This window comes from Myotis nattereri, assembly GCF_964212035.1.
Source record: "Myotis nattereri genome assembly, chromosome: 6".
In the NCBI taxonomy this organism is placed as follows: domain Eukaryota; kingdom Metazoa; phylum Chordata; class Mammalia; order Chiroptera; family Vespertilionidae; genus Myotis; species Myotis nattereri.
In genome coordinates this window covers 3786868-3810249 of record NC_138081.1, presented here as the reverse complement: position 1 = coordinate 3810249, position 23382 = coordinate 3786868, and the positions used below count along the sequence as shown (strand labels likewise).

General features: G+C 64.3%; 2 protein-coding genes across 3 annotated transcripts; both read right to left on the bottom strand.

Moving 5' to 3' along the window:
* Positions 1 to 1628: 1628 nt before the first annotated feature.
* LOC308521013 (complement C4-A-like) lies at positions 1629 to 15871 on the bottom strand. The gene is made up of 41 exons (XM_081093768.1): positions 15766 to 15871; positions 15492 to 15690; positions 14401 to 14602; positions 14162 to 14232; positions 13988 to 14076; positions 13741 to 13823; positions 13184 to 13280; positions 12747 to 12852; positions 12546 to 12678; positions 12026 to 12141; positions 11758 to 11931; positions 11475 to 11660; positions 11186 to 11371; positions 10954 to 11112; positions 10613 to 10739; positions 10406 to 10480; positions 9980 to 10177; positions 9788 to 9899; positions 9630 to 9703; positions 9318 to 9457; positions 9011 to 9220; positions 8705 to 8756; positions 8524 to 8613; positions 8185 to 8394; positions 7967 to 8042; positions 7672 to 7828; positions 7464 to 7580; positions 7194 to 7365; positions 6800 to 7032; positions 6559 to 6726; positions 6141 to 6200; positions 5309 to 5402; positions 5022 to 5232; positions 4804 to 4894; positions 4637 to 4711; positions 2910 to 3012; positions 2710 to 2799; positions 2525 to 2623; positions 2341 to 2424; positions 1994 to 2126; positions 1629 to 1841 (listed from the first exon to the last, which is right to left on the bottom strand). Exons 1-41 carry the CDS (start codon positions 15825 to 15827, stop codon positions 1700 to 1702), a joined length of 5256 nt encoding a protein of 1751 aa, XP_080949894.1. The 5' UTR covers positions 15828 to 15871; the 3' UTR covers positions 1629 to 1699.
* Positions 15872 to 16429: 558 nt separating this feature from the next.
* On the bottom strand, positions 16430 to 23377 carry WHR1 (winged helix repair factor 1). Of its 2 annotated transcripts, none has more exons than XR_013996125.1 (6): positions 23000 to 23377; positions 18452 to 18547; positions 18119 to 18258; positions 17305 to 17383; positions 17041 to 17188; positions 16430 to 16860 (listed from the first exon to the last, which is right to left on the bottom strand). XR_013996125.1 is itself a non-coding variant. In XM_081093767.1 (6 exons), exons 1-6 carry the CDS (start codon positions 23285 to 23287, stop codon positions 16815 to 16817), a joined length of 816 nt encoding a protein of 271 aa, XP_080949893.1. In that variant the 5' UTR covers positions 23288 to 23376; the 3' UTR covers positions 16430 to 16814. The 2 variants fall into 2 exon arrangements, 1 of the variants encoding a protein (XP_080949893.1); XM_081093767.1 differs by having other exon boundaries at positions 17286 to 17383; positions 23000 to 23376.
* Positions 23378 to 23382: the final 5 nt, after the last annotated feature.

Genomic DNA, 23382 nt, shown 5'->3' with positions numbered 1-23382 from the left:
GGGGCAGGGAGAGCGAGGCCCTGGGGCGGCCCCCTCGCCCTCCTGCTCTGCAGCCCGCGGCACCTGCTCTTGGGCCGGCCAAACAGGACTGCCCTTGGGGTCAGAGTCCACAGGTTAAGGTCCAGCCAAGGGCACTGGGCTTCCCAGCACAACTCACCGTACCCCCCGTGCCCCCAAAGTCCCCAGGAAGGAGCCCAATAGCCACAGCTGGGATCTGGGTCCAGCCCCCTCCCGGGAGCAGGAGCCGTAAGAGGATCCCACTGGACCACGTAGGGCTATCAGGGAACCATTTTAGGGATGAGGTGTCGGTTGAGGGGCTCAGAGGAGGGTCTTGGGGAGAGGCCCTGCCAAAGAGGAGGGCATGGCTCAGGGAGAGGTTAGGCCTCCTGGGGTTAAAGGTTAGAGGTGCCCCGAGGCCCACCCCATCCCCTAATTCCTCAGCCCTGGCTCCAAACTGACCCCAGCGCCCCGGCTGTGTGCTGGAGAGCCTGGGCTGAGGTCCCAGCTGTCCCACCCACTGGCGTGGAGCATTAACTCAGTCCCGGTGGCAGAGCTGGTGGGAGGCACAGGCCGGGGCTGTGGGGTGGGCAGCAAACGGGACCACAGCTGCAGCTGAGCCCCGGCGGCAGCCACGGGCATAGCTGTCAGCATGGTGACGGCTGCGGGAAGCGAGGCCTGATGGGCAAGCACAGGGCACACACCACAGCCTAGGCAGCCTCTGCAGTGCTGGGGGGCCGGGGCTTCAGGTCGCACGGAATCGGGGCGGGAGGGGGGGGTGACCCAGAGAGCGGGCGTGCTGGTAAACAGCCCCATCTCTCCCACCGCCCACCAAATCCAAATTCCAACCTGATGCGTCACGCGACGGGCCCTGCCCTGCTGTCCTGCCTGGCCTTTCATTCCTTCTCCTGCCTCAAACCCCCTCATCTCGCCTCGCTCTCCTCCCGAGTCCTCAGCCTCCAGAGCCCAGCTTCGATGTCACCGCCTCCGGCAGCCCTCCCGCCCCTCTCCCAGGCTAGGTCAGGTGCCCCACCAGTGCCCACAGGACCACACGCCCCAGCAGCACCCTTATGGCGGGGCCTGGCACGCGGGGCACGGGGAGAGGCCCGCCCGTTTCTGTCGACTGAATGGCAGGCTGCGATGTCAGCAAACCTCCCGATGGATTTCTAGGTCAGCCCTTCAGACCCAAGGGCGCCCCCAAATGCAGGGAGCGAGGCGGGCCGGTGGGGAGGGCTGACCCCAGTAGAAGAGGATCAGCAAACACAAAGGCAGCCTTGGGCGTGGCTAAGGTCAGTCCCGGAAGAGACCCCGGTGCTCCCACTGCCACCAGCACAGGCTCTCCACAGGCCAGGTCGCAGCGAAAACAGCCCAAGGGGCCAACTGTGCCGGGACCGCCGGCGAGACTGGCCACCCCGGCAGCGCAGGGCCTGTGGCACGGTGAAGCCAGGCCACGGTGTGGAGGCCGGGTCCACGGGCGGAGGCTGCGGGTCACAAGTCTGCTTGGTGGTCTGATGAGGGACTGAGCTCCTGGGGAGTCACCGGGAGGGCCACCAGGCTCCGACAGCCCGGGATTACGCAAACCCTGGCCGGCCAGGACCTGGAAGGCACAGGGCTGGGACACACACACGGACGCTTGGCTGTGTAAGGTCTTTATTGAGTCTCGGGCCCAGCCCTGGGCCCCTCCCGGGGTCGGGGAGCAGCCCTACACCTGGCAGCCCTGAGTGCCGTACTCCTGCAGGAAGGCGCGGAGCTGGGCGCAGGCTGCCCGCTGGCGGGTGCTCCGGCACAAGCGCTCAGAAGGCATCTCCTCGATCCAGCTGTTCGAGTCCAGCAGGTACTGGGGTCTGTGGGAGCAAAGGGCCGTCAGCGGGTTCCGGATGGGCAGACGGGAGTGAGCCCGCGGCACCTGGCACCTGAGGGGCAGGGCCTGGTGCTGGGGATCCTCGCCCTCAGGAGGTGTGAGGGCAGCAAGAGACCCAGGGCCCAGCGAACTCACTGTCCCTTGAGGTCGTGGGTGGTTCCGTCCAGACCCATGATCAAATATTCTTTCCCGGGTTCCAAGCGAAGGCGGCAAGAGGCTCGAACCAGAAAGTTCCGGGTCTGACCAGCAGCGGCCTGGGCATCCTTGGCTGAGGGGGACGGGATGAGAGCTGTCAGAGGGGACGGGGCACGGCCAGGCCTTGCACACCCTCCGCTGAGCCTGCCACTCCCGCAGGCGCTGCCTTCCCGTGACAAGCCCCGCGCTCCTGAGAGGCCGAGGGGTGTAAGCTCAGCGCCCCTGAGTGTTCCCTGTTCCAGGCGCCAGGCCGACCGCAGCTCCCTCCACCCGGCCGGCCCTCGTACAGAAGTGCAGCACTTGGACGACACTCGTCTCGAAGAGGCGGAAGGCAGCTCTGGAATCTTCTCGGAGAACCTTAACCTGGAAGCCTGTGTGGGAGTTCGGGGACGGGAGGAAGGTGAGCTCCGGGCTGCCTGCGGGCGCACCCCCCACCCCCGCCCCGCCAGGCCCTGAGGGCGGGGGACTGACCATAGTCCACGCGGGGGTAGTAGCAGGCGAACTTCATCCTGTAGCCCTCCTCCTCCATCTGCCCCCGCTCCAGGGCACGCCGCTGTCGAGGGCACTTCCCTGAAGGCAGGGCCCAGGTGAGGCAAGGCCGGCCAGCCCCAGCCCCTTCCCCGCCCCCCGCCTTCCCCCCCCTGCCCGGGCCTCACCCTCTGCACACTGGCAGACGTCCGCGGAGCACAGCGTGGACAGGAGTTTGCTCTTAGTCGGTGCCCCGTAAAACACAGAACACTTGTGCTCTGAGGAGAGCAGCGAGGGCGTTAGGGCACCTGCCCTGCTGCCAGCCAGTCTGGAGCCCCAGGACCTCCCTGCCCTCCACAGCCCCGGGCCTGGTGCCCCGGGTACTTGCCAGGGTTGTAGTAGTCGTACAGGGTGGCGCTGGCCGGCTGCACCAGCCCCACGGCCACCTCCTGCACAGCTCCAAAGCCCACGCACTCCCGGGAGGTGGGGACCTGCGGGGGGGTTTGGGGGGGGGTCAGGGCCCCACAGGCCTGTGTGACACTCCTTGGCCTGTCTCTGGTGTCCGCTGTCTCATCTTCAGTGTCCTTCACATTCTGTTACCTTCCGGCCGCCAGAACACTAACAACTGCTCCCAAGGTCCCTGCTGACCTCACCGCCCAGAGGGTGGCCTCCCCGGCCCGCCCGGTCCCCGGGTGCCTGTGCGGCGGCGCCTCGCGGACACAGGACACACCACGTGCAGCTCCCCTTAAGCTCAGGGTTCGCTTCTGGGCGTCTCTGCTGCTGACGGTGGTTTCTGACCTCCCCTCGCCTGCCTTCCTCGCGCTCCCCTACGCCGGTCTCCCCCTCGGCCCAGCTTCCACCAGCCCCTTCCCGGCTGATCGCCAAACAAAACCGTCAGCCTTGCGCCTCCATTAGGACTTTCGCAGGATGCACACGCTCTCCAAAGCCACTCTGCCTGCCCCCCACCCCCTCCTGGCAGCCTCGCTTCACCACGGACACATCCAGGGCCTCCTTCCTCTGCCACTAGGGCAGCTGCGGCCACTATGCTCGCCCTCTGGGACCCGCAGGCCCACGTGAGGGGCGGCGAAGCCGGCACCCCCCCACCCCGCCCCATCCCAGCTCCCTCAGTAAACATCCAAACACGCTGAGGGCCATCAGAGGGTTGAAAACTTTGTTTTAGCCAAGGAGGCCACAGAGGCAAACACCACTCACTATGACCAGCATCACTTCCTGAAAGAAAGGACACTTTCCTCGGACGTCAGTGAAAACGACCACAAAGCAAACCCTCAGGGTGAATACAGTCGGGTTTCTGACAGGCTCACTCTCCGCACCCGCTGCTGACTGGCCCCAAACCACATTAGGGGCCCGGCCCAGCCCCTGCCCCTGCCCCTGCCCCTGCCCGGCCCCTGCCCCTGCCCGGCCCCTGCCCCTGCCCCTGCCCTGGCCCCTGCCCGGCCCCTGCCCCTGCCCCTGCCCGGCCCCTGCCCCTGCCCCTGCCCTGGCCCCTGCCCGGCCCCTGCCCCTGCCCCTGCCTGGCCCCTGCCCCTGCCCCTGCCCCAGCCCCTGCCCGGCCCCTGCCCCTGCCCGGCCCCTGCCCCTGCCCCTGCCCCGGCCCCTGCCCGGCCCCTGCCTCTGCCCCTGCCCTTGCCCCGGCCCCTGCCCCACCCCCGGCCCCTGCCTCTGCCCCTGCCACGCCCCGGCCCCTGCCACACCCCCGGCCCCTGCCACACCCCCGGCCCCTGCCCCTGTCCTGGCCCCTGCCCCTGCCCCGGCCCGGCCCCGGCCCCTGCCCTGGCCCCTGCCCCTGCCCCGGCCCCTGCCCCTGCCCCGGCCCAGCCCCGGCCCCTGCCCCGGCCCCTGCCCCTGCCCAGGCCCCTGCCCGGCCCCTGCCCCAGCCCCTGCCCCTGCCCCTGCCCCTGCCCCGGCCCCTGCCCCGGCCCCTGCCCCTGCCCCTGCCCAGGCCCCTGCCCGGCCCCTGCCCCAGCCCCTGCCCCTGCCCCGGCCGGCATGGCCTCCCTCGTGTCCTGCCTCCCTGGGAGCGCTGGCCGCTCGCAGTGCCCCGCCCCCAGCCGCAGAGAAGCAGGGCCCACACCAGCCCCCCCCAACCCCCCTCACCGAGTCGAAGTACAGCAGGACGTGGGGCCCCTCGGTCTCGAAGTGGCTCACGTAACGGTCAGAGAGGGACGTCAGCTGCAAAGAAGGAGAGGGTCACCAGGAGGCGGCCACGGAGGGTCCCTGCAGGGCTGCAGGGAGGGAGCCAGGCTCCTGAGGGCACGACCCACCTTCTCCAGGTCAGCCCGCAGGGCGTGGAACCCGCTCAGGAGGGTGATGTCCGCGATGGCCATGCCCGACAGCCCCACCTTGCCGTTCCGCCTGTGGAGAGGAGCCCTGTGGTCTGGGTGCCCGGCCCAGCGGGCAGAACCTCCCACCCCCCGTCATCCCCCCCCCCCCGCCCGACCCCCGCCCACCCGCACCCCCCCTCCCCCACCCGCAGGCTCACCAGATGCACACGGTGTACTGCACTCGGGCCTCCTGCTCCTCGGCCACCTTGGGTACCTCCCTTCTGCGGCGGCTCCTCCGCCCCTCAAACAGCTGCAGGGGTGTCACGGGCCGGGAAAGGGCCCCCGGGTCGTCTCCGGGGAAGCCCAGACTCTCGGAGTCCCCCTGGTTCTCGTAGTCGTAGTAGTCCTTGTAGTCCTCCTCGGCTGCCACTGGGGGAGGGGGCACTGAGACTCCGCCCCTGCACCAGCCCCTGGAGGCCCCGGGGCGCCCGCCCCCAGCACTTACTGGTGTACTCCACGTGGCCCTGGACCGTCACCTCGATCTGGAGATCCTGGCAGGTCGTGTTCTGCATGTCCAGGACGTTGTAGGTACGGAGGACCTGGCCAGCAAGGGGCGTGGAGGGAACATGGCACCTGGGCCCAGGCCTCTGCGCGCACAGCTCAGGGCACGGCCGGGCGGGGCTTTGAGGCCTGGGCCCTTCCCATCTCCCTCCTGACCAGCTGAGAACACGAACGGCCAAGCGGGCTGGACGGGGAGGCGGGGGCAGGGCCTGCCCTGGGACCAGCGCTCTGCACCTGCTGAGGCCGCAGGGAAAGGCTTTGGGCCGAGGCGTGAGGAGGAGGAGTTTGCCTCATGGGAAGAGAAGCAGGGGGAGGGCATTCAAGGCCAGGAGACCTGTGTGGCGGTACCCCCGTCTGGCCAGGGAGGTACAGGCACCCAACCGTGTGTGTGTGTGTGTGTGTGTGTGTGTGTGTGTGTGTGTGTGTGTGTTGGTGGAGGCGGGGGAGTCCCGAAGGCTAGTCTGACGGCTCAGGGCTCAGAGCGTGGGGCTTGGGCGTGGGAGGAGCTCCAGGCTGTCTTAGCCCTGAGTCAGAGACCAAGTGACGAGGCCCTGGGCATTAGGGGACGGAGGGGCTGGGGGGGCAGGGGGGACAGCTGGGTAGCTGGCGAAGGGGCTGTGTCAGGCAGACAAGGGGAGGAGGAAGCAGGGCCTGTGGCTCGATGGGGGAGGTGCAGGCCAGCACCCAGGGGCGCGCACAGCCCTGCGTGTCTTCCTGCTTCCCCTCCAGACCCCAGCACCCCCTGCTGGCCCAGCGCCCATGCTGCGGGCTCTCACCTTCAAGGTTCCTTTGCTGTTTCCTCCCACCTTCACGTCAATCTTGCTGCCCAAGGAGAACTTCCGGGGACACACAAGGGACAGTGATGTCAGGGGGGTGCAGGAGGGCGCACTGTTTATTCCAGCTTCTCTCCTCCCTGAAAGCAGCCCTGCTCCTCCTCTCCCCTCCCGCCCGGAGCTGACACCTCCACGCGCACTACTCCACTCAGCCTCCCCCACTGCGGGGAGCCCCCCCACCCCCACCCCCGCACACATTACTGCCGGGAGGAGCCTGCAGCTGAGGCTAGGTGGCTCTCCAGCCGTTGAGCCAGAAGCCTTCCCACAGGGCACCAGGAGAGCGAGGGATGGGTGGGGCCGGGAAGTCCTGGCCCACACACTAGGCCCAGGTGTCCTGCCGCCCAGGTGAGGGTGTGGTCACCTGCAGCTCCTCCTCCACCCCCTGAGCTTGGTGGTTGCTCAGCTGCAGCACGTGGGACTTGAACCCATTTCGGCCCTGGGAGCTGATGGTCACGTTGAGCCCCCCATCCTCGGCAGTGTGGGAGGCAATCCAGTACGCAGACAGCGCGTCCAGGGCGATCACCGTGTCCTGGGGAGGTTGGACCGGGACTCAGGCGCTTGGTTCCAGGGCCGCCCACCCCAGAGCCCCAAGGAGCCCCTACCTGGGTGCTGCGGAATCCCCCTTGGAAGCTGCCCTGGTGGGTGAGCCAGGCTGCGACCTGGTCCGCCATCTCTGCCCGGCCCTCCCGGAGCAGCAGGTGCAGCAGGCCGTAGGCTGTGGTTTCAATCCACAGGGCGGGGGCCTGGGGCACGGGGTCTGCCGGGCTGCGAGGAGCCGGCGTGGGCGACACGACGTTGCTCTGAGAACTGATGACCGAGCCCCAGTACAGCTTATCTGGGAGGGAGGGCAACCAGCCGTGAGCGGGAGGCCGGCCGCCGGGGCCTGCTCCCGCCAGCTCTCCTGCCGCCCCGCGCCCCTCAGGCGCTGTCATCCCCTCTGGGCTGGGTCCCAGCTCTTCCCTGTGGGCACACGCAGAGGTCCGAGGCCTGACTCACCGCCTGTCTCCTGGGCCATGGCCATGAGGTTGTTGTGGGCCACGTCCCGCAGGTCCTCAGGGGCCTTGCTCAGCGTCAGTGCGTAGGCCGTGATGGCGGCTGCGTGGGCACCCAGGAGCCCAGCACTTGCTTTCGCCCCCAAAAATGAGTTTGCATTCGAGATGGAAGTTTCCTAGAAGAACGAGGGAGGAAGGTCTGTGGGCGGACACCTGGGTCCTGAGGAGCAGCAGGGAGAGCCGGCCGGCGCAGGGCAGGCGGGGGCGCCCTTACCACTCTCTGCTTCAGCTGCTCTGCCCCCCTGTCCTGGAAGACGGCCAGCCCGTGATGAAGGGCGATGACCACAAAGGCCGTCAGGGCCACCGTCTCGTCATTGCCTACCAAGCCCCCCTGGTCAGTGCAGGGAGAGAAGCCGTCAGCCAGGAGGGGAGGCGCCAGGAGAGCGCTCACCGGCACCCCTGGGCCCTGCCTCCGGCCGCACCTGCATGCCCCTGTGGATAACGGGGCAGGGGTCCCGGAAGGAACCGTCGGCCTGCTGCTGGGACAGCAGCCACTTGGCCGTCTCCTGCAGCTTTTCCGGTGAATCGTCCACCTGCTCCTGGGCCAAACTCAGTACCTTCAACACAAAGGCTGTGAGCCTAGAGGAGGGAAGTGACAGCTGGGGCTAGGGAACACCGGCCACTCCCCGGACACCTAGTTAGTCACCCTCCCGTTGAACCTGGTCTGCCCCCGGCAGCCCACCAGCTCAGAGACCCAGAGCACTCTCCCAGGCTCACCAGGTGCTGCTGTCCCGATGTAGCCACGCCCCATAGGAGCCGTCCGTTTTCCGGAACTGCTGGATCCGCATGTACCCTGGGAGAGGAGCGGCGGCTGCTATTTGTGCCCAAGGCCATGCTCCCCATTCCCATTGGGTACCCCCTTCCCCCCACCAGCCACCTGGGGTGCCCATCGCCCTCAATGGCCTGCCCCACCCCCGCTCGCCCTGCGCCAGAACCTTTCTGGACCAGGTCCACCGCGTGGTCCTTGGTCTCCGGGGGCAGCCTGCTCCACTGCTCCGTCTTGTCCAGGTAGCGGGAAGCAGCCAGGGTCGGAGCCAAGAAGATCATGGTTTGCTCCCCGCAGCCCCGTGGCAGCCTCAGGAGGGAGGCCACGCCTCCTGCTGACAAGGCCCCCCCGGAGCCCAGGGTGTCCAGTGGACTTGAGGCTACAGGGGGAAAAGGGGGCGAAGGATAGAGAGCAGGTCTGGGACCCAGGGTCAGAGGGTCATGGCCCCAAACAGGTTTCACATGCATGTGAGAGTGGCCGCTGGGAAGGGACTGGAGGGCACGCCCACCTGTGACCCTGACAAAGCTGCTGTGGTCTCCATCGGGGATAATATTGGGATCAGAGTTGCCAGGAATCTCCAGGGTCCGGCCTCGGTGGTCTGGGGAGATGGGGAAGTTGTCAGTCTGCCTGGTGTCCATCTCCTCCACCTACAACCCACGGAGGGCACTGCGGCGGCCAGGGCCACTCACCCAAGGGGTTGAGCTCATACACCAGCTCCTCCATGTGGATGGCGCCTTCCTTCTGTCTCAGGGGAAACAGAGCTCTGAGAGGTCACCCAGCGCCTGGCTGCAGCTGCCCCCCCCTCCGCCCCCCCAGTGCAGATCCCCGGACTGGGATTTGAACTTTGGAGGCGGAGTGGGATCAGACTTGTAGAAGGCAAACTGAACAAGGAGTTGGGCTTGGGTGGTGGGCCAGAGGGCCAGCAGAGAGGGTGCTGGGAGTCAGGGGGTAAATCTGGGAGCCTGGGGATCTGGCTTCAGGGGTGCTCCATTCACCTCAATTTTTAGAATCTTAGACACTGCGTCCCCTACAGGAAACTCCATGGACCCTCGAGCAACCACCTTCAGGGACACAGCGGCGGCCGCCGTGGGCACCACAGAGAAGCCAACGGGCCGGGCAGAGTGTGCAGGCACCTGCACCTGCTGGGCCAGCCCTCCGCCCCCAGCCAGGCACAGCCCGTCCACCGGGGCCACGTGGACGCTCAGCTGGGGAGGAGAAGGGGAGGGCCAGTCAGGCGGCTGGGCTCTTCATCCCTCCCCCGCCCGCCCCACCCGCTGTGCACCAGGCTCCCGCGGGCCTCACGGTCAGATCGGTGTCCAGGTAGTTGTACAGGACAGGCCGCAGCTCGAGCTGCTCAAAGCGGCGAACGGAGATGGGCAGGCGGAGGTGCAGGTGGAATTCGCGGAACACTCGGAGCCGGACTGGTGTGGCCACGCACAGGCCTGTGGAGCGAGGTGTGGGGACGGGAGACATCAGAGGCCTGGGGGCATCGCAGCCACTGGGAGGCAGGGTGACCATGTCTGCCCCACTGTCTGCACCCCCTTCCTTGCAGTCAAGGAAGAGGGAGCTGGGTGCAGGGTGGCAGTGGGGAGGGCGGAGCGGCGGGCAGCCCACCTGTCGTTTTGGACAGGCTCACGCCGTGGATCTCCCAGGTGGTCAGAGAGTCAGGGATCGGCAGCTGCGACAACCTGTGGTGGGAAGGTGAGCGGCCGTCACAGGCTGGGCTGGCCCACCCTGCCCAGACCCAAGGCCGGCCCAGCAGGCGCCCTCACTGGAGGTAGCGGTCCACGGGCTCCACCCTCCAGAGCCAGTTCTCCGGGAAGAAGCTGCGCACAGGAATCTCGTCTTCCTCCATCAGGTCCTCCTCCTGCAGGACCTCCAGGGCTGGGGGCCACACGGCATGGTGAGGAGGGCTCTGCCCGCCCAGGCTCCCTGCCCGTGCCGAGCCCCGGCCCCTGGCTCACCTCGGGCGAGGCCCGCCTGGCCCCTGGCCCGGGTCTTCTTGCGCAGGACCTCGGCAAACTGGCAGCACGACAGGAAGGGCTCCCGGCAGGTCAGCTGCGGCACCCGGGCCGCCCGCTGCTCGCATGAGCGGGTCATGGGCAGCCGCGTCAGCCCGTCCTGGCAGCAGCGCCTGGCCACTGGGGAAGTGTACTGGCCCACTGCAGGGCCGAGGGTGAGCACGGGACGCACTCCGCCCCACTCGGACCTCCAGGTACCGAGGGCCCACTGGGCACCAGGAGCTCAGGAGGCCGGGCAGAGCCTCCTGCCCACCCACTGCCCACCCAGGGCTTGGCCCTCTGGCCCCGAAGCCCACAGCCTGGCCCCTCGGGAGCAGAGGAGCCGAGAGGCAGACCCCTCCCCCTGACCCTGGGGCGCCCACAACTCACACTTCTCGCTAATTGCTTTCTGGAAGTTCACGTTTCTCTTTTTCCGGGTTTTCTGCTCCTTGGGACAACTCAGACCTGGGAGAGAGCAGGGCTGCAGGCAAGCCCTGGTGGGCGGCCTCCCTTGCCCGCGCCCCTCCTCCCTCCTCACCCCTCAGGGCCTCCTCCTCACTTTGCCTCCCACCACCCACCCGCCTCCTCCTCTCTCACTATTTCTGGTCGAAGTCAATCGGTGTCCGTCAGAAAAGGCCAGCCCAGCTGCCTCAAACACCTGCAGGGCGCTGTCCCCGCCCCCAGGACCACACCCGAGGTCGTAGCTGCTCATGACTTCAAAGACCTGGCAAGAAAGGGCAGGGCTGTGGCGGAGACAAGATGGCTGAGGGCAGGGCTGGCTGTGGGCGAGGGTGGGAGGGACGGATGTGAGACACAGACAGTGGGAAATAAGGCCCCAGGCCCCAGGCCCCAGCTTGAGGGATGCTGGGCGGAGTGGGCGGGCAGCTGGGATGAGCCCGAGAGGACGAGGCAGGGCCGGGGAGAGGGTCTTCGCAAACCTTGCCCATGTCCAGGGGCTTGTGGGCCTTGCCGCCCGCGGCGTACAGAGCCATGTCCACAGCCCCCAGGGCCACCAGGGCCGCGGAGTCCGTGTGCAGCTGGAGCTTCAGCATCTCCCCAGGCTGATAGTCCTTGTGCTTGTCCACACTCAGCTCCAGCTGGGGGGGGGGGGGGTCAGATGGGAGCGCTGCTTCTCATCTTCTCCTGCCTCCCCCACCCCCGATGCGTTACCTTGCCCTCACAGGCCCCAGCCTGGACGTCCACCCGCAGGGAGTTGGCCACTGGGAGGCCCCCGTGGTAGTAGAAGGCCACAAAGTAGAAGGAGGGCGCCAGGCGGTGGTTCACAAACACGGAGACCGAGGTCAGGGCCCCCCTGGGTTCTCGGCCCACAGACACGATCTGTCCCCCGGACAGGACCTGGGACGAGAGTGGTTCCCTCTTCACTGCGCGCCCAGCCTGAAACCACCGGCCCCAGGGGTCCCTCCCGCCGAGCCCTCCCAGCACCCGCCCCCCTGCACACCATGTAGTAGTAATGAGAGAAGCTGGCCCCACGGACGCCCACAGCTCGCAGGTTCAGGCGGAAAGTGTCCCCAACTCGAGGGGGTTGAGAATCCAGCCGTTCCAGGGACAGGAACCCTGAGCTTCCGGCGGGTGGGGCTCTCACAGTGAGCTGGGCTGTGGCTGGATAGGGGGAGCCGGCAGATACCTGGAGAAAGGGGTGGGGCGGGAGCAGCAGGGTCAGTGGCCAGGACCCAGGCACCCGGCTCCTCCCCACGCCCTGGGGCGGGGGGTGGGAGTCCTACCGAGAGCTGCACTTCTGAGGTGGTCTGAGGGACATTGATGGAGATGAGGACTTGGCCGCGCCCATCTGTGTTTCGCTGATCATGTATTTCAGAAGCAGATCCCGGGGAGAACTTGGCAGCAACTTTGACAGGAATGTCAGAGGCGGGGGAGCCTGACATGTCTCGGACCAGCGCCTGGGTGGGTGGAGGGGCAGGTCAAAGAGAGAAGAGGGACCAGGGGCCTCCTGCGGGGCACCCTCCCGCCACGCCCCTCCCCTGCAGAGGAAACCTGCAGCAGAAAGGGGGCCCCAGGCACAAGGTGTCGCTTGGTGTGGCGAAGGTCCAAGGAGAAGGGAGATGACACGAAACGCCAGGAAGTGAGCTCGGCCTCCTCCAGCTCTCCCCCTGCAAGACATGGCAGACGCAGGGAGGAGCAGGCCCAGGAGCGGGGCAGGAGAGCCGGGCGGCTCAAGTGCTTCGCGCCCACCAGGCGGCAAGCTCCTGGGGCACAGGCCCTCTCCCCCTCATTCGTTTGCTGAGCGACCAGGACCAGCGCAGACACTGCATAAATGCTGCGAAGGGGATGGGGGGGAAGAACCGACGGGTCGATGGACGGACGGGTGGACGGATGAGCAGAAACAGAGGGGCAGGCGCTGCTTCCCAGCAGCCCAGGTGGAGAGGCTCCGGCCCTTTCCTGGCTGTGGGTCCCACGTGAGGGTAAAGGGGGTGGTGGGGGCGGTGCTGGAGGACAGAGGTCCGCTCAGAGGTCAGAGGCTAGGTCTGGAGTCACAACCGGGCAAAGCACTCACCTGGAGACTCAATGACGGCCGCCGCCACATAGAGGCGCAGCCCCGGGAGGTCAGCCGGCTGGACGCCAAGCTTCCCCAGGGCGCCCTGGACCGCAGCCTTCGTGAGGGAGATGTGGCACTGGCCCTCCGCCAGCTGGGCAGAGGAGAAAATGGTCAGGTGACACCGGTCACCTCCCCACCCCAGCCCACCCTCCTTCCTACCTTGGTCTGATTCTCCAGTCCCCGGAGGAAAGTCTTGTCACCATTTTCATCCAGGAGCCCAAAGCGCACGTACGCCACCCCCTGCACCGGCTTCCCGTAGATGTACCTGTGGCCACGGGAGGGGGGGGGGGGGATGAGGGCGTGGCCTGGGCGCAGGGGCGGGGGGTGAGGGCGTGGCCTGGGCACAGGGCCGGGAGGGGGTGAGGGCGTGGCCTGGGCGCAGGGCCGGGAGGGGGTGAGGGCGTGGCCTGGGCGCAGGGCCGGGGTGAGGGCGTGGCCTGGGCGCAGGGGCGGGGATGAGGGCGTGGCCTGGGCGCAGGGGCGGGGGGTGAGGGCGTGGCCTGGGCGCAGGGGCGGGGGGCGGGGTGAGGGCGTGGCCTGGGCGCGGCTGCGAGGGGGAAGTGACGGTTGCACTGGAGGGGGAGCGGCAGCGGTACCTGGCCTGGATGTCTAACTGGATGTCACCGAGAACGCCAGCTGCTGTCAGGATGTAGGGCTCCCCAGGGATGATCTTCACCTCAAAGTTGGGAAGGACTGGCCCAGGGCAAAGGGGCAGGCCGGTCAGACTCCGGGAGAAGGGCCCTGGAGGACTCTCTCCCCGCAGGTGGCGGCACCCAGGTCGCCCACCCCTGCCTGCTCCCACCCCCTTCCTGCCCTTCTCCCTCCAGGAAAGGAGCTGCCTGGCCTCCTGTCTCCAGTGTCTCCAGCTCTCACTGCACTTCTTTTTGTTTTGTTTTGTTTTGTTTTGTTTATCCTCACCCGGGGATATTTTTCTGTTGATTTTTAGAGAGTGGAAGAGGGAGGAAAAGACAGTGAGAAACATCAATGTGAGAGAAACACATCGATTGGTAGCCTCCTGCACCGCCCTGACCAGGGCCGGGGCTGGGGAGGAGCCTGCAACCACGGTACCTGCCCTCGACCAGAATCGAACCCGGGACCCTTTGGTCTGCAGGCCGGCGCTCAATCCACTGAGCCACACCGGCCGGGCTCTCACCGTACTTCTTCACCTCGAACTGGGTGCTGTGGTTGGAGTCCGGGCTGTCCGAGAATCTGGCCGAGATCTTCCAGGTCCCTGGCCTGAGGACAGACAGGGAGGGGCTCAGCCCGCGTGTGCCAGAGGGCCTGGGAGAGCCAGCCACATGTCCTGGGGAAGGGTGTGGGGTAACCACAGGCAGGGAGCTCGGGTCCGACGCTGTGTTGGAGGGGGAGCACGGCAACTGGGAACTGGGGCAAGAGCTCACTCGGAGATGTCCGGGATCACAAAGTCATCCTGGAAGATGGACGAGGGAGCGTACACCTGCCTCTTCCGCACAAGGAGGCCCTGAGAGTTCTGCGACGGGAGGAAAAGGGGTCGTGGGTGGGAGGTCAGATCAGTAGCCCCAGCCGGTCAGGAAGGTCAGAGGTCAGGGACTCACCTCCACGGTGACTGTGAGGCTGTCTGTGGATGGGCGCATCTTTTGATCCAGAGCAAAGACCCGGTACCGAACTGGAGTGGAGGGGAGGTGAGCAGCAGTGACGGGCAGGGAGTGAGGGGAGAACAAACATTTGCCAGGCGCCTTCCAGGCGGCACTTTCCGGCTATTTCAGGTAAGGGGTGGGGGCTAGGGCTGGGGTTAGGGGGCGGTGGCGGGAGAGGCCCTGGGGCTGAGACTCACCCCGCTGGCCAGGGTTATAAATGGGCTGGTCCGTCTGCAGGAAAAGGTGCCCCCGGCGAGAGGAGAAGAGCAGGTTGATGCCCTGAGTGTCCACGTCTTTGGACAGAGAGCTCTTCAGCCATGGCGACTGGGCCACCAGCTGGATCTTGGGGCCTCCTCGGAGGCTTTTGAGGCCACAGCTGTCGGCACCGTTGGGGAGTATCTGTCAGGCGAGCGGGAGGGAAAGGGAGCGGGTCAGAGACAGAGCAGGAGAAAGCCAGAGGCCGGACGGCCAGGGAAGGAGGCCGCCCGCAGATGACGCCAGAGGCGGCGGGACGGAGCGGGGACAAGCGCGGCAGGACAGGTGGGGACGGAGCGGGGGCAAGCACGGCGACAAGCACGGCAGGACAGGTGGGGACGGAGCGGGGACAAGCGCGGCAGGACAGGTGGGGACGGAGCGGGGACAAGCGCGGCAGGACAGGTGGGGACGGAGCGGGGGGGGGGGGGGTGGGGCAAGCGCGGCAGGACAGGTGGGGACGGAGCGGGGGGGGGGGGGGACAAGCGCGGCAGGACAGGTGGGGACGGAGCGGGGACAAGCGCGGCAGGACAGGTGGGGACGGAGCGGGGACAAGTGCGGCAGGACAGGTGGGGACGGAGCGGGGGGGGGGCAAGCGCGGCAGGACAGGTGGGGACGGAGCGGGGGGGGGGGGCAAGCGCGGCAGGACAGGTGGGGACGGAGCGGGGACAAGCGCGGCAGGACAGGTTGGGGATGGAGCGGGGGGAGGGGGCGGGGGGGGGCAAGCACGGCAGGACAGGTGGGGACGGAGCGGGGGGGGCGGGGGGGGCAAGCACGGCAGGACAGGTGTGGACGGAGCGGGGGCAAGCACGGCAGGACAGGTGGGAAATGGGGGGGTGAGCAAGCACAGCAGGACAGGTGGGGGACGGAGCGGGGGGGGGGGGCAAGCACGGCAGGGCGGGTGGGGGACAGAGCAGGGGCAAGCACGGCAGGGCGGGTGGGGGACGGAGCAGGGGCAAGCACGGCAGGACAGGTTGGGGACGGAGGGGGGGGACGGAGGGGGGGCAAGCACGGCAGGACGGGGGCGGCCAGCTACCTGGAGGCTGCGGAGAACGAAGTCCTGCTCCGAGGTGAGGAGGAAGTCCACCTTCGGGGAGCAGGGGGCATTGCGATGGGACGGGTTTCTCAGGAACACGAACCCTCTCACTTCCTGTCCCCGAGGAGCATCCTGGAGCTGGAGCCCCACCGACAGGGGGGCCCCCAGGTGAACCACGGAAGGAGAAAACAGGAGCAACCTGGGGAGAGCAGGCAGGTCAGCAGCGGCCCCACCAGCCCCCAGCCCGCCCGCTCAGCAGCCGCCGCGCCAGGACCTGGGCTCCTGCAGAGACAAGGCGAAGCTGGACGCCCAGATCAGGCCCCAGAGGAGCCACATGGCTTCAAGACCAGGAGCGATCAGACCCGTGCGTCTGTCTGCTCCTCTCTGGTTGGCCTCGTGCTTGGAGCAGAGTAGACTCTGGACCTTGCTCCTCCCCTGGGCCAGCTAAGCTGGGAAACCACGTGACAAGCAAGAACTGCCACTGGCCCCAGGCCCAGTGTTGGGGGCAGGGGGGCACCCCGGACACCTGGGTCACTGAGGAAATCATGGCCCAGAGGTCCTGTTCTCCTCCCCCTCCACGCCCTCCCCTCCCGTTAGCCCCTCCTGCCAGTGCCTGGCATCTCCCCTCCTGGGCATGTGTGGTGTCTGTGTACCGCTCGGCAGCCTGGCCGAGCACCAGGCAGAGAAACCAGGCTTCTTGGCCAAGGCCCTGACAAAACAAGGCGATAAGATGCTGGCCTCCCACTATAAACCCCACAAACTAGAACTTCGTGAGGCCTGTGCTCTTCACAGGCCCTGACAGAAACCCCTCACCACCCCCCAAGGAAACTGACCTCCACACCCCTCTCCCTCTCTGAACAATGAGGCCAGGTTAGGCCCAGTGTGGCTTTGCCTCTACCCCAGCGAGGAGCCACCCACCACATTAAACAAGACGCCAGAAGAGCACCAGCAGAAGTACTTTATTTGGCCGTTTCAATCCACCATGTAGGGCAGAGAACCCCGCCCCCTCACCTGCCCCTCGGAAACCCCGCCTTCCTACCCCAAGACAGTAACAGCAGCACCGTGCTGCCCGAGAGGCAGCGGCCATGGCCCTGGCATGGGGCCTGGCTCCATGTCCACAGGCCCCCAAAGCACTGCCCAAACCCCGCCCTGGCCCGGAGCCCAGGTCAACAGCAGCAGTCACGCCTGGCACTGCACGTCCTCAGGCCCATCGCGCATCCTCCTGGCCAAGCTTTCGCAAGGTGACCCTGGCTCGGCCACACTGGGCAGCACGCCTGGCCCCCAGGCCCGGTTCCGGGAAGGCTTGTCGCGGTGAGCAGACCCTCACGTCTCCGGCAGGCGCAGAAGGGTTCCAGAAGTGGTAGAGACACTGCAAGAGAAAGACACAGTTGATCCAGACGCGCGGGCCCAAGGTCTGGGGAGAACTCAGAACTCGGCAGGAACATTCCCAGGTTCCGGAGGAGAGGGGAGCTGGGCTTCCCTAGTGAAGGAAACCCACCTCTGCTCTGGGTTGTTGCTCTCACTGCCAGAGGCTGGGGGCAAGACTCACCAGTCCACCAGCTGGGCCCCGATGAGGTCGTGCACATGGTAGGCAAGGCCGAGTCTCACCGAGGCAGGCACCCGCCGGCCCAGGAGCTCCGACAGGAGTAGCTCCCGGTACTTGGCCTTCCGGACCATGCCAAGGACAGCCTGGCGCCCTGGAGAGGTGGACAGGAGCAGGGAGTGAGGCCTGCGGCCAGAGGAGCCACGGAAAGGTGTTCTGGAGGGCTGAGGGCTGAGCTGCAGACAGAATACCTTTAACAAAATACTTAACGAATCTCCCAGCTCCAGGCACAGCCAGCCACCAACTCCCGGCATCTCGGACAGTGAGGACTCCGGCGTTGACCAGCTGCCTAAGCAGGTGGGAAGCCAGGAGAGAGGGGAACCGGCTCTGAGAATCCTCTCCTCACTGCTAATGTTTGGAAACATGGGCAACCGGGCAAAGGGACCGGACAACAGACACCCTCCTCCCCGCCCCTGCCCAGCAGGTCTCTGGTCCCATTCGCCTACCCAGCTGCCCTCTCGCACGCTCTCTTCCTGCTGCTTGTTTCCTAAAACCAGTCTTGATTCCTCCCTGACCACAAGCCCTGACGCACGCTCAGTCCCACCCGCAGGGGAGACATAAGGGTCTTTTTCCTGTGCCCCTGCCTCACCACAGCTCCTCCCACATCTACTGAGAAGCAGCTCATACAACGCCTTCACAGATACCATGTGCACAGGAGGGGCCGGAGTCGGCCAGCCCGGCACGGACATTCCCCCGCCGCGCCTGGCTGCTGCTCTGGGATACGCGTGCTCCAGTGCCCACCACTCGCGCGCTCAGTCTCAGCGTGACGCACCTCAGGCATGTGTGGTGCCTGCCGGGCCTCTGGGTGCATCTCACTAGCCACCCAGGGAGCCTGAGCTTAAGGCCGAGGCTCCAGGTGAGATAGGCCCCTCTCTTGGAGGAAGGATACAAATTTAGATTTTACAAAAAAAAAAAAAAAAAGTCAACCTTTTGGGCAGGATCCGCAAAAGGAAAAGGGCCGGGCTGGGAGGAGGGAGGCAGGGAGGCGCCAGACGCCGGATGTGATTGGCCCCCCAAGTCTCACGTGATCTCTGTGTCCCTGAAGCCAAAGGTCTGCGTCATTTGGTCCTGCTGGAAGCTAAGGTCCCCACAGGCTGGAAGCACCAAAGCCAGAAACTTCTGCACGGCCCCAGCGTAGGACCGGCCATCGCAGGCCTTGAGGACCTGGAAGCAGGGATGAGAGGCTGGGGGGCGTTTCTCGGCACGTGGGAGGCAGACCCCTTCTGCCCAGTTTGTCTCACCTCTCAGAGCTTTCCTCCCGCTCCTTCCTGGCCCTCCTATTACCACCAACCAGAGCCCCGTGCCCTGGGAGGTGTGGAGTGGGTAGCCGCCTGCCCCGCGCCCCAGCCACACGCACTCTGGTCCTGTAGTCCTCGGTGAGAACAATCCCGTGGGCGTCCAGGTCGAAGCCCAGCTGGATGACTCTGATCTCCCCCTGCTCCTGAAGTTCTTTCTGTTTCCAGGAAGATGGGGGTGAAAAGAAGGCTATCAGGGTAAGATGCCCTACCATACCCGGGGGACGCTGCCCATACTGGGGAGCTTTTCTCCAAGTGAAGGGAAAACTGTGGGGAGAATCAGGGGAATCACCAAAGAGTATTTTCCAATTGGATACCCACCCTCCCATCCACCCACCTCATCTCTTATGTTAAACGATCAGTACACACTTTCTAAGACTAATCATATGGCAGACACTAAGTACAATAAAATAGTGATTAAGACAGACCCTGCCCAGCTGGTGTGGCTCAATGGTTGAGCATCAACCTATGAACCAGGAGGTCACGGGTTGACTCCCAGTCAGGGCACATGCTCGGGCTACATGCTCAATCCCCAGTGGGTGGGGGGCGTGCAGGAGGCAGCCAATCATTGATGCTTCTATCTCTCTCTGCTTCTCCCTTCTTCTCTGAAATCAATAAAAATATATGTATATTTTAAAAAGACACAGACCCTGCCCTCAAGGAATTAAGTCTAGACTGCGGGCAGAGGAAAGTAGTGAAGAATATGGGATAAAATGTTTAAAACAAATAAAAATCAACCAGGACTAGTGTTTCTAAGAATACAGCAAGAACTAACTCACCTACTGAAAATTAATTAAAATGCTGGATAAAATATTGTTTTTAAAATTGTTAAGCATCAAAGAGCTCACAAGATAATACGTCAACAAAAAAATTCATAGAAATAATGGGGCTCTGTGGCCGGTGTGGTTCAGTGGTTAGAGCATTGGCCTGAGCACTGACGGGTCGCAGGTTCCACTCCTGGTCAAGAGCACATGCCTGGGTTGCAGGATCGATCCCCGGCGGAGGCGACTAATCAATGTGTCTCTCACATCGATGTTTCTCCCTCCCTCCCTCCCTTCCACTCTCTCTAAAAATCAATGGGGAAAAAAATATCCTCAGGTGAGGATTAACAACAACAAAGATGTAATTGGAAGATGGAGGGCAAATCTGTCCAGCACAGTCAAAAATAACTGGGCGCACACTAGCCAGTTTGGCTCAGTGGATAGAGCATCGGCTTGCAGACTGAAGGATCCCAGGCTCAATCCCCAGAAGGGGGCATGCAGGAGGCAGCTGATCAATGATTCTCATTGTTGATATTTCTCTTTCTCCCTCTCCCTTCCTCTCTGAAGTCAATAATGATATATTTTAAATAATAATAATAACTGGGCATAAATAAGTAAATGAACACACAAGGAAACAAAATTCAAAAGAAACAGACAATAGAAACAGACCCCAAAAGACATGTTATCAGGGAATTATCAAAAACAGACTATTAAAAAACCCCTATGTGTATAATGCTTAGATAATAACAGTCAAGACAGAATTTTTTAGCAAGAAATTATATAAACTGACATAATATGTTGAAAAATAACCAAATAGAAATTCTAGAACTGGCAAGTGCAATTAAGGACTCAATGGATGGGTTTAATGTATTAAGGCACAGCTAAATAAAAAGCTACTGGCCTGTAAAACAGATTTTATAAAACTAACAAGGATATAATACAGTCAAAAAGATGGAAAATGCAGACAAGAAGCTGAAACACGTAAAGGATACAAAGAGAAGGTCCAATGTATGTGTAATTGAAGCCCAAGGAGGAATGAAAAGAGATAAGGTAGGGGAAGTATGTGAAAAAACAATAACATATCCACAATCACAAAAGTATATTAATCCAATTTTCATTAACTCATAGAACAGACAAAATAATCAGTGAGGAACTAGAAGACTTCAATTGTAACTCTAGTTACTGAGAAATTAATAACTGAAGAATGCATATTCTTTTCAACTACACATACAATATTTAGCAAAACTGACCACATAGCATGAAGCAAGTCTCAACAAGTTTCAAATGGCGAAAATAATATTGTACGCTTTCTGGCCAATATATCACTTAGCCAGAAATAAGTAACAATCCTATATAATAAAGAGGTAATATGAAAATTGACCATCATGCCCTCACACAAGATGGCCGGCAGAGGAGGGCAGTTGGGAGCAACCAGGCTTGCAGGGGAGGGCAGTTGGGAGTGACCACGCCTGCAGGGGAGGGAGGGCAGTTTGGGGGGACCAGGCCTGCAGGGAAGGGCAGTTGGGAGAGACCAGGCCTGCAGGGGAGGGCAGTTAAGGGGGATCAGGCCTGCAGGAGAGGTCAGTTGGGGATGACCAGGCCTGCAGAGGAGGGAAGCTGGCGGGGGGGGGGGGGAGGGGGTGTGAGGAACCAGGTCAGCAGGAGAGGGCAGTTGGGGGGGGGGGGGAACCAGGTCAGCAGGAGAGGGCAGTTAGGGTGACCAGGTCGGCAGGAGAGGGCAGTTGGGGGTGACCAGGCCTGCAGGAGAGGGCAGTTGAGGTGACCAGGCCTGCAGGAGAGGGCAGTTGGGAGTGACCAGGCCTGCAGGGGAGGGCAGTTGGGGGCGACCAGGCCTGCAGAGGGGGCAGTTGGGGGGAGGGGGGACCAGGTCAGCAGGGGAGGACAGCTGGGGGGAGGGGGGACCAGGTCAGCAGGAGAGGGCAGTTAGGGGCGACCAGTCCGGCAGGGGAGGGCAGTTGGGAGTGACCAGGCCTGCAGAGGAGGGCAGTTGGGAGTGACCAGGCCTGCAGAGGAGGGCAGTTGGGGGGGACCAGGTCAGCAGGAGAGGGCAGTTACGGGCGACCAGTCCGGCAGGGGAGGGCAGTTGGGAGTGACCAGGCCTGCAGAGGAGGGCAGTTGGGGGGGACCAGGCCTGCAGAGGAGGGCAGTTGGGGGGGGAACCAGGTCAGCAGGAGAGGGCAGTTAGCGTGACCAGGTCGGCAGGAGAGGGCAGTTGGGGGTGACCAGGCCTGCAGGGGAGGGCAGTTGGGGGTGACCAGGCCTGCAGGGGAGGGCAGTTGGGGGCGACCAGGCCTGCAGAGGGGGCAGTTGGGGGCAACCAGGCCAGCAGGGGAGGGCAGTTGGGAGTGACCACACCTGCAGGGGAGGGAAGGCAGTTTGGGGGGACCAGGCCTGCAGGGGAGGGCAGCTGGGGGGAGGGGGGACCAGGTCAGCAGGAGAGGGCAGTTAGGGGCGACCAGGCCGGCAGGGGAGGGCAGTTGGGAGTGACCAGGCCTGCAGAGGAGGGCAGTTGGGGGGGACCAGGCCTGCAGAGGAGGGCAGTTGGGGGGGACCAGCCCTGCAGAGGAGGGCAGTTGGGGGTGACCAGGCCAGCAGAGGAGGGCAGTTGGTGGCAACCTGGTCTGCAGGAGAGGGCAGTTAGGGGCAACCAGACCGGCAAGGAAGGGCAGTTGGGCGTGATCGGGCCAGCAGGGGAGGGTAGTTGGGAGCGACCAGGTCTGCAGGGGAGAGCAATTAGGGGCGACCAGACTGGCAGGGAAGGGCAGTTGGGGGTGATCGGGCCAGCAGGAGAGGGCATTTGGGGGCAATCGGGCCAGGAGGGGGGCATTTAGGCGTCGATCAGGCTGGCAGGGGAGTGGTTAGGGGGTAATCAGGCTGGCAGGCAGAAGTGGTTAGGGGCAATCAGGCAGGCAGGCAGGTGAGCGGTTGGGAGCCAGCAGTCCTGGATTATAAGAGGGATGACCCAGACTGAAGAGGGTGCAGGCTGGGCTAGGGACACCTCCCCCCCAGTGCACGAATTTCGTGCCCCAGGCCTCTAGTCCTATATAATAGAAGCCTAATATGCTGAGTGTCCAGTAAACTGGTCAGCCATTCAACCAATCAAAGCTTATTATGCTAATGATATGCTAACCACTTGCTATGCTGTGCACTGACCACCAAGGGGCAGATGCTCCCCCTGTAGGTTAGCTTGCTGCTGGGGCCCTCGGAGAGAGACTAAGCAGGCGGCCGCACAGGCCCTGGAGCCCTCGGGTCACTCCCTGGTTGGCCCACCTGCACCGGGACTCTAGTAAGGTAATAAGAAAACGCTCAGAAATTAAAGCATACGTTACTAATCAACCCAATAAATCAAAGGGGGGAAAACACAGGACAAATTAGAAGACATTTTGAAATAAATGATAATGAAAACATATACCAAAACTTGAGAGGATAAATCTCAATACTTAGCGGAAAACTACAGCCTGCCATGCACTTATTAGAAAAGAGAGAATAAAAGTTAGTGTGTGTGTGTCTGTGTGTGTGTGGGGGGGGGGGGGGGGCGGGGGGAGTAAAACAAACCCAACAGTAGAGGGGAAACAGATGAATGAAGCAGAAAACATGCCAACAAGAGAGCAGCAAAGCTAAGTGTGAGTTCTCTGAAAGACATTAACATTGACAAGCGGAGAAACCCGAAAAGCAGCCAGCCAGCAGATAAGAAAGGCCGTGTGCCCGATTCTACAACGGCATGAGGCGGCAAACGTTTGTGCCGGTGAATTCCCGAGCTCCGCGCTCCCCTCGGGCACCTGGCTCGCTCCCCGCCCGGCGTGCTGACCGGGGCCGCCGCGCCCTCACCAGCTGCCGGTCCGCCGCCGTCCGGTCCGGCACCAGGCTGTACACCTGGCTCCGCAGCGCGATGGGCGGCAGCGCGTCCTCGAACAGGCCCCGCGGGAACAGCCGGCCCAGCTCCGCGACCGCCGCGCGCGCCGACCCCGGGCGGGGAGGGCTGCCCGGGGGGGCGCCGCCCCCCAACACCCGGGCATCAGCCGCGCCCCCCGGGGGCTCGGCCTCGGCGGGCCCGCCGCCGCGCCGCCGCCTCAGACCCAGCGGCTCCGTGCCCGGGCGCGGCCTCTTCCGGCTCATGTCGCGGACCCGGCCCCGCGGCCGCGAACTGAGGCCCCGGCGCCGCGGACGAGCGGCCACCCCGGGAGCGCGGGCTGGGCCCTCCGCTGGCGCGG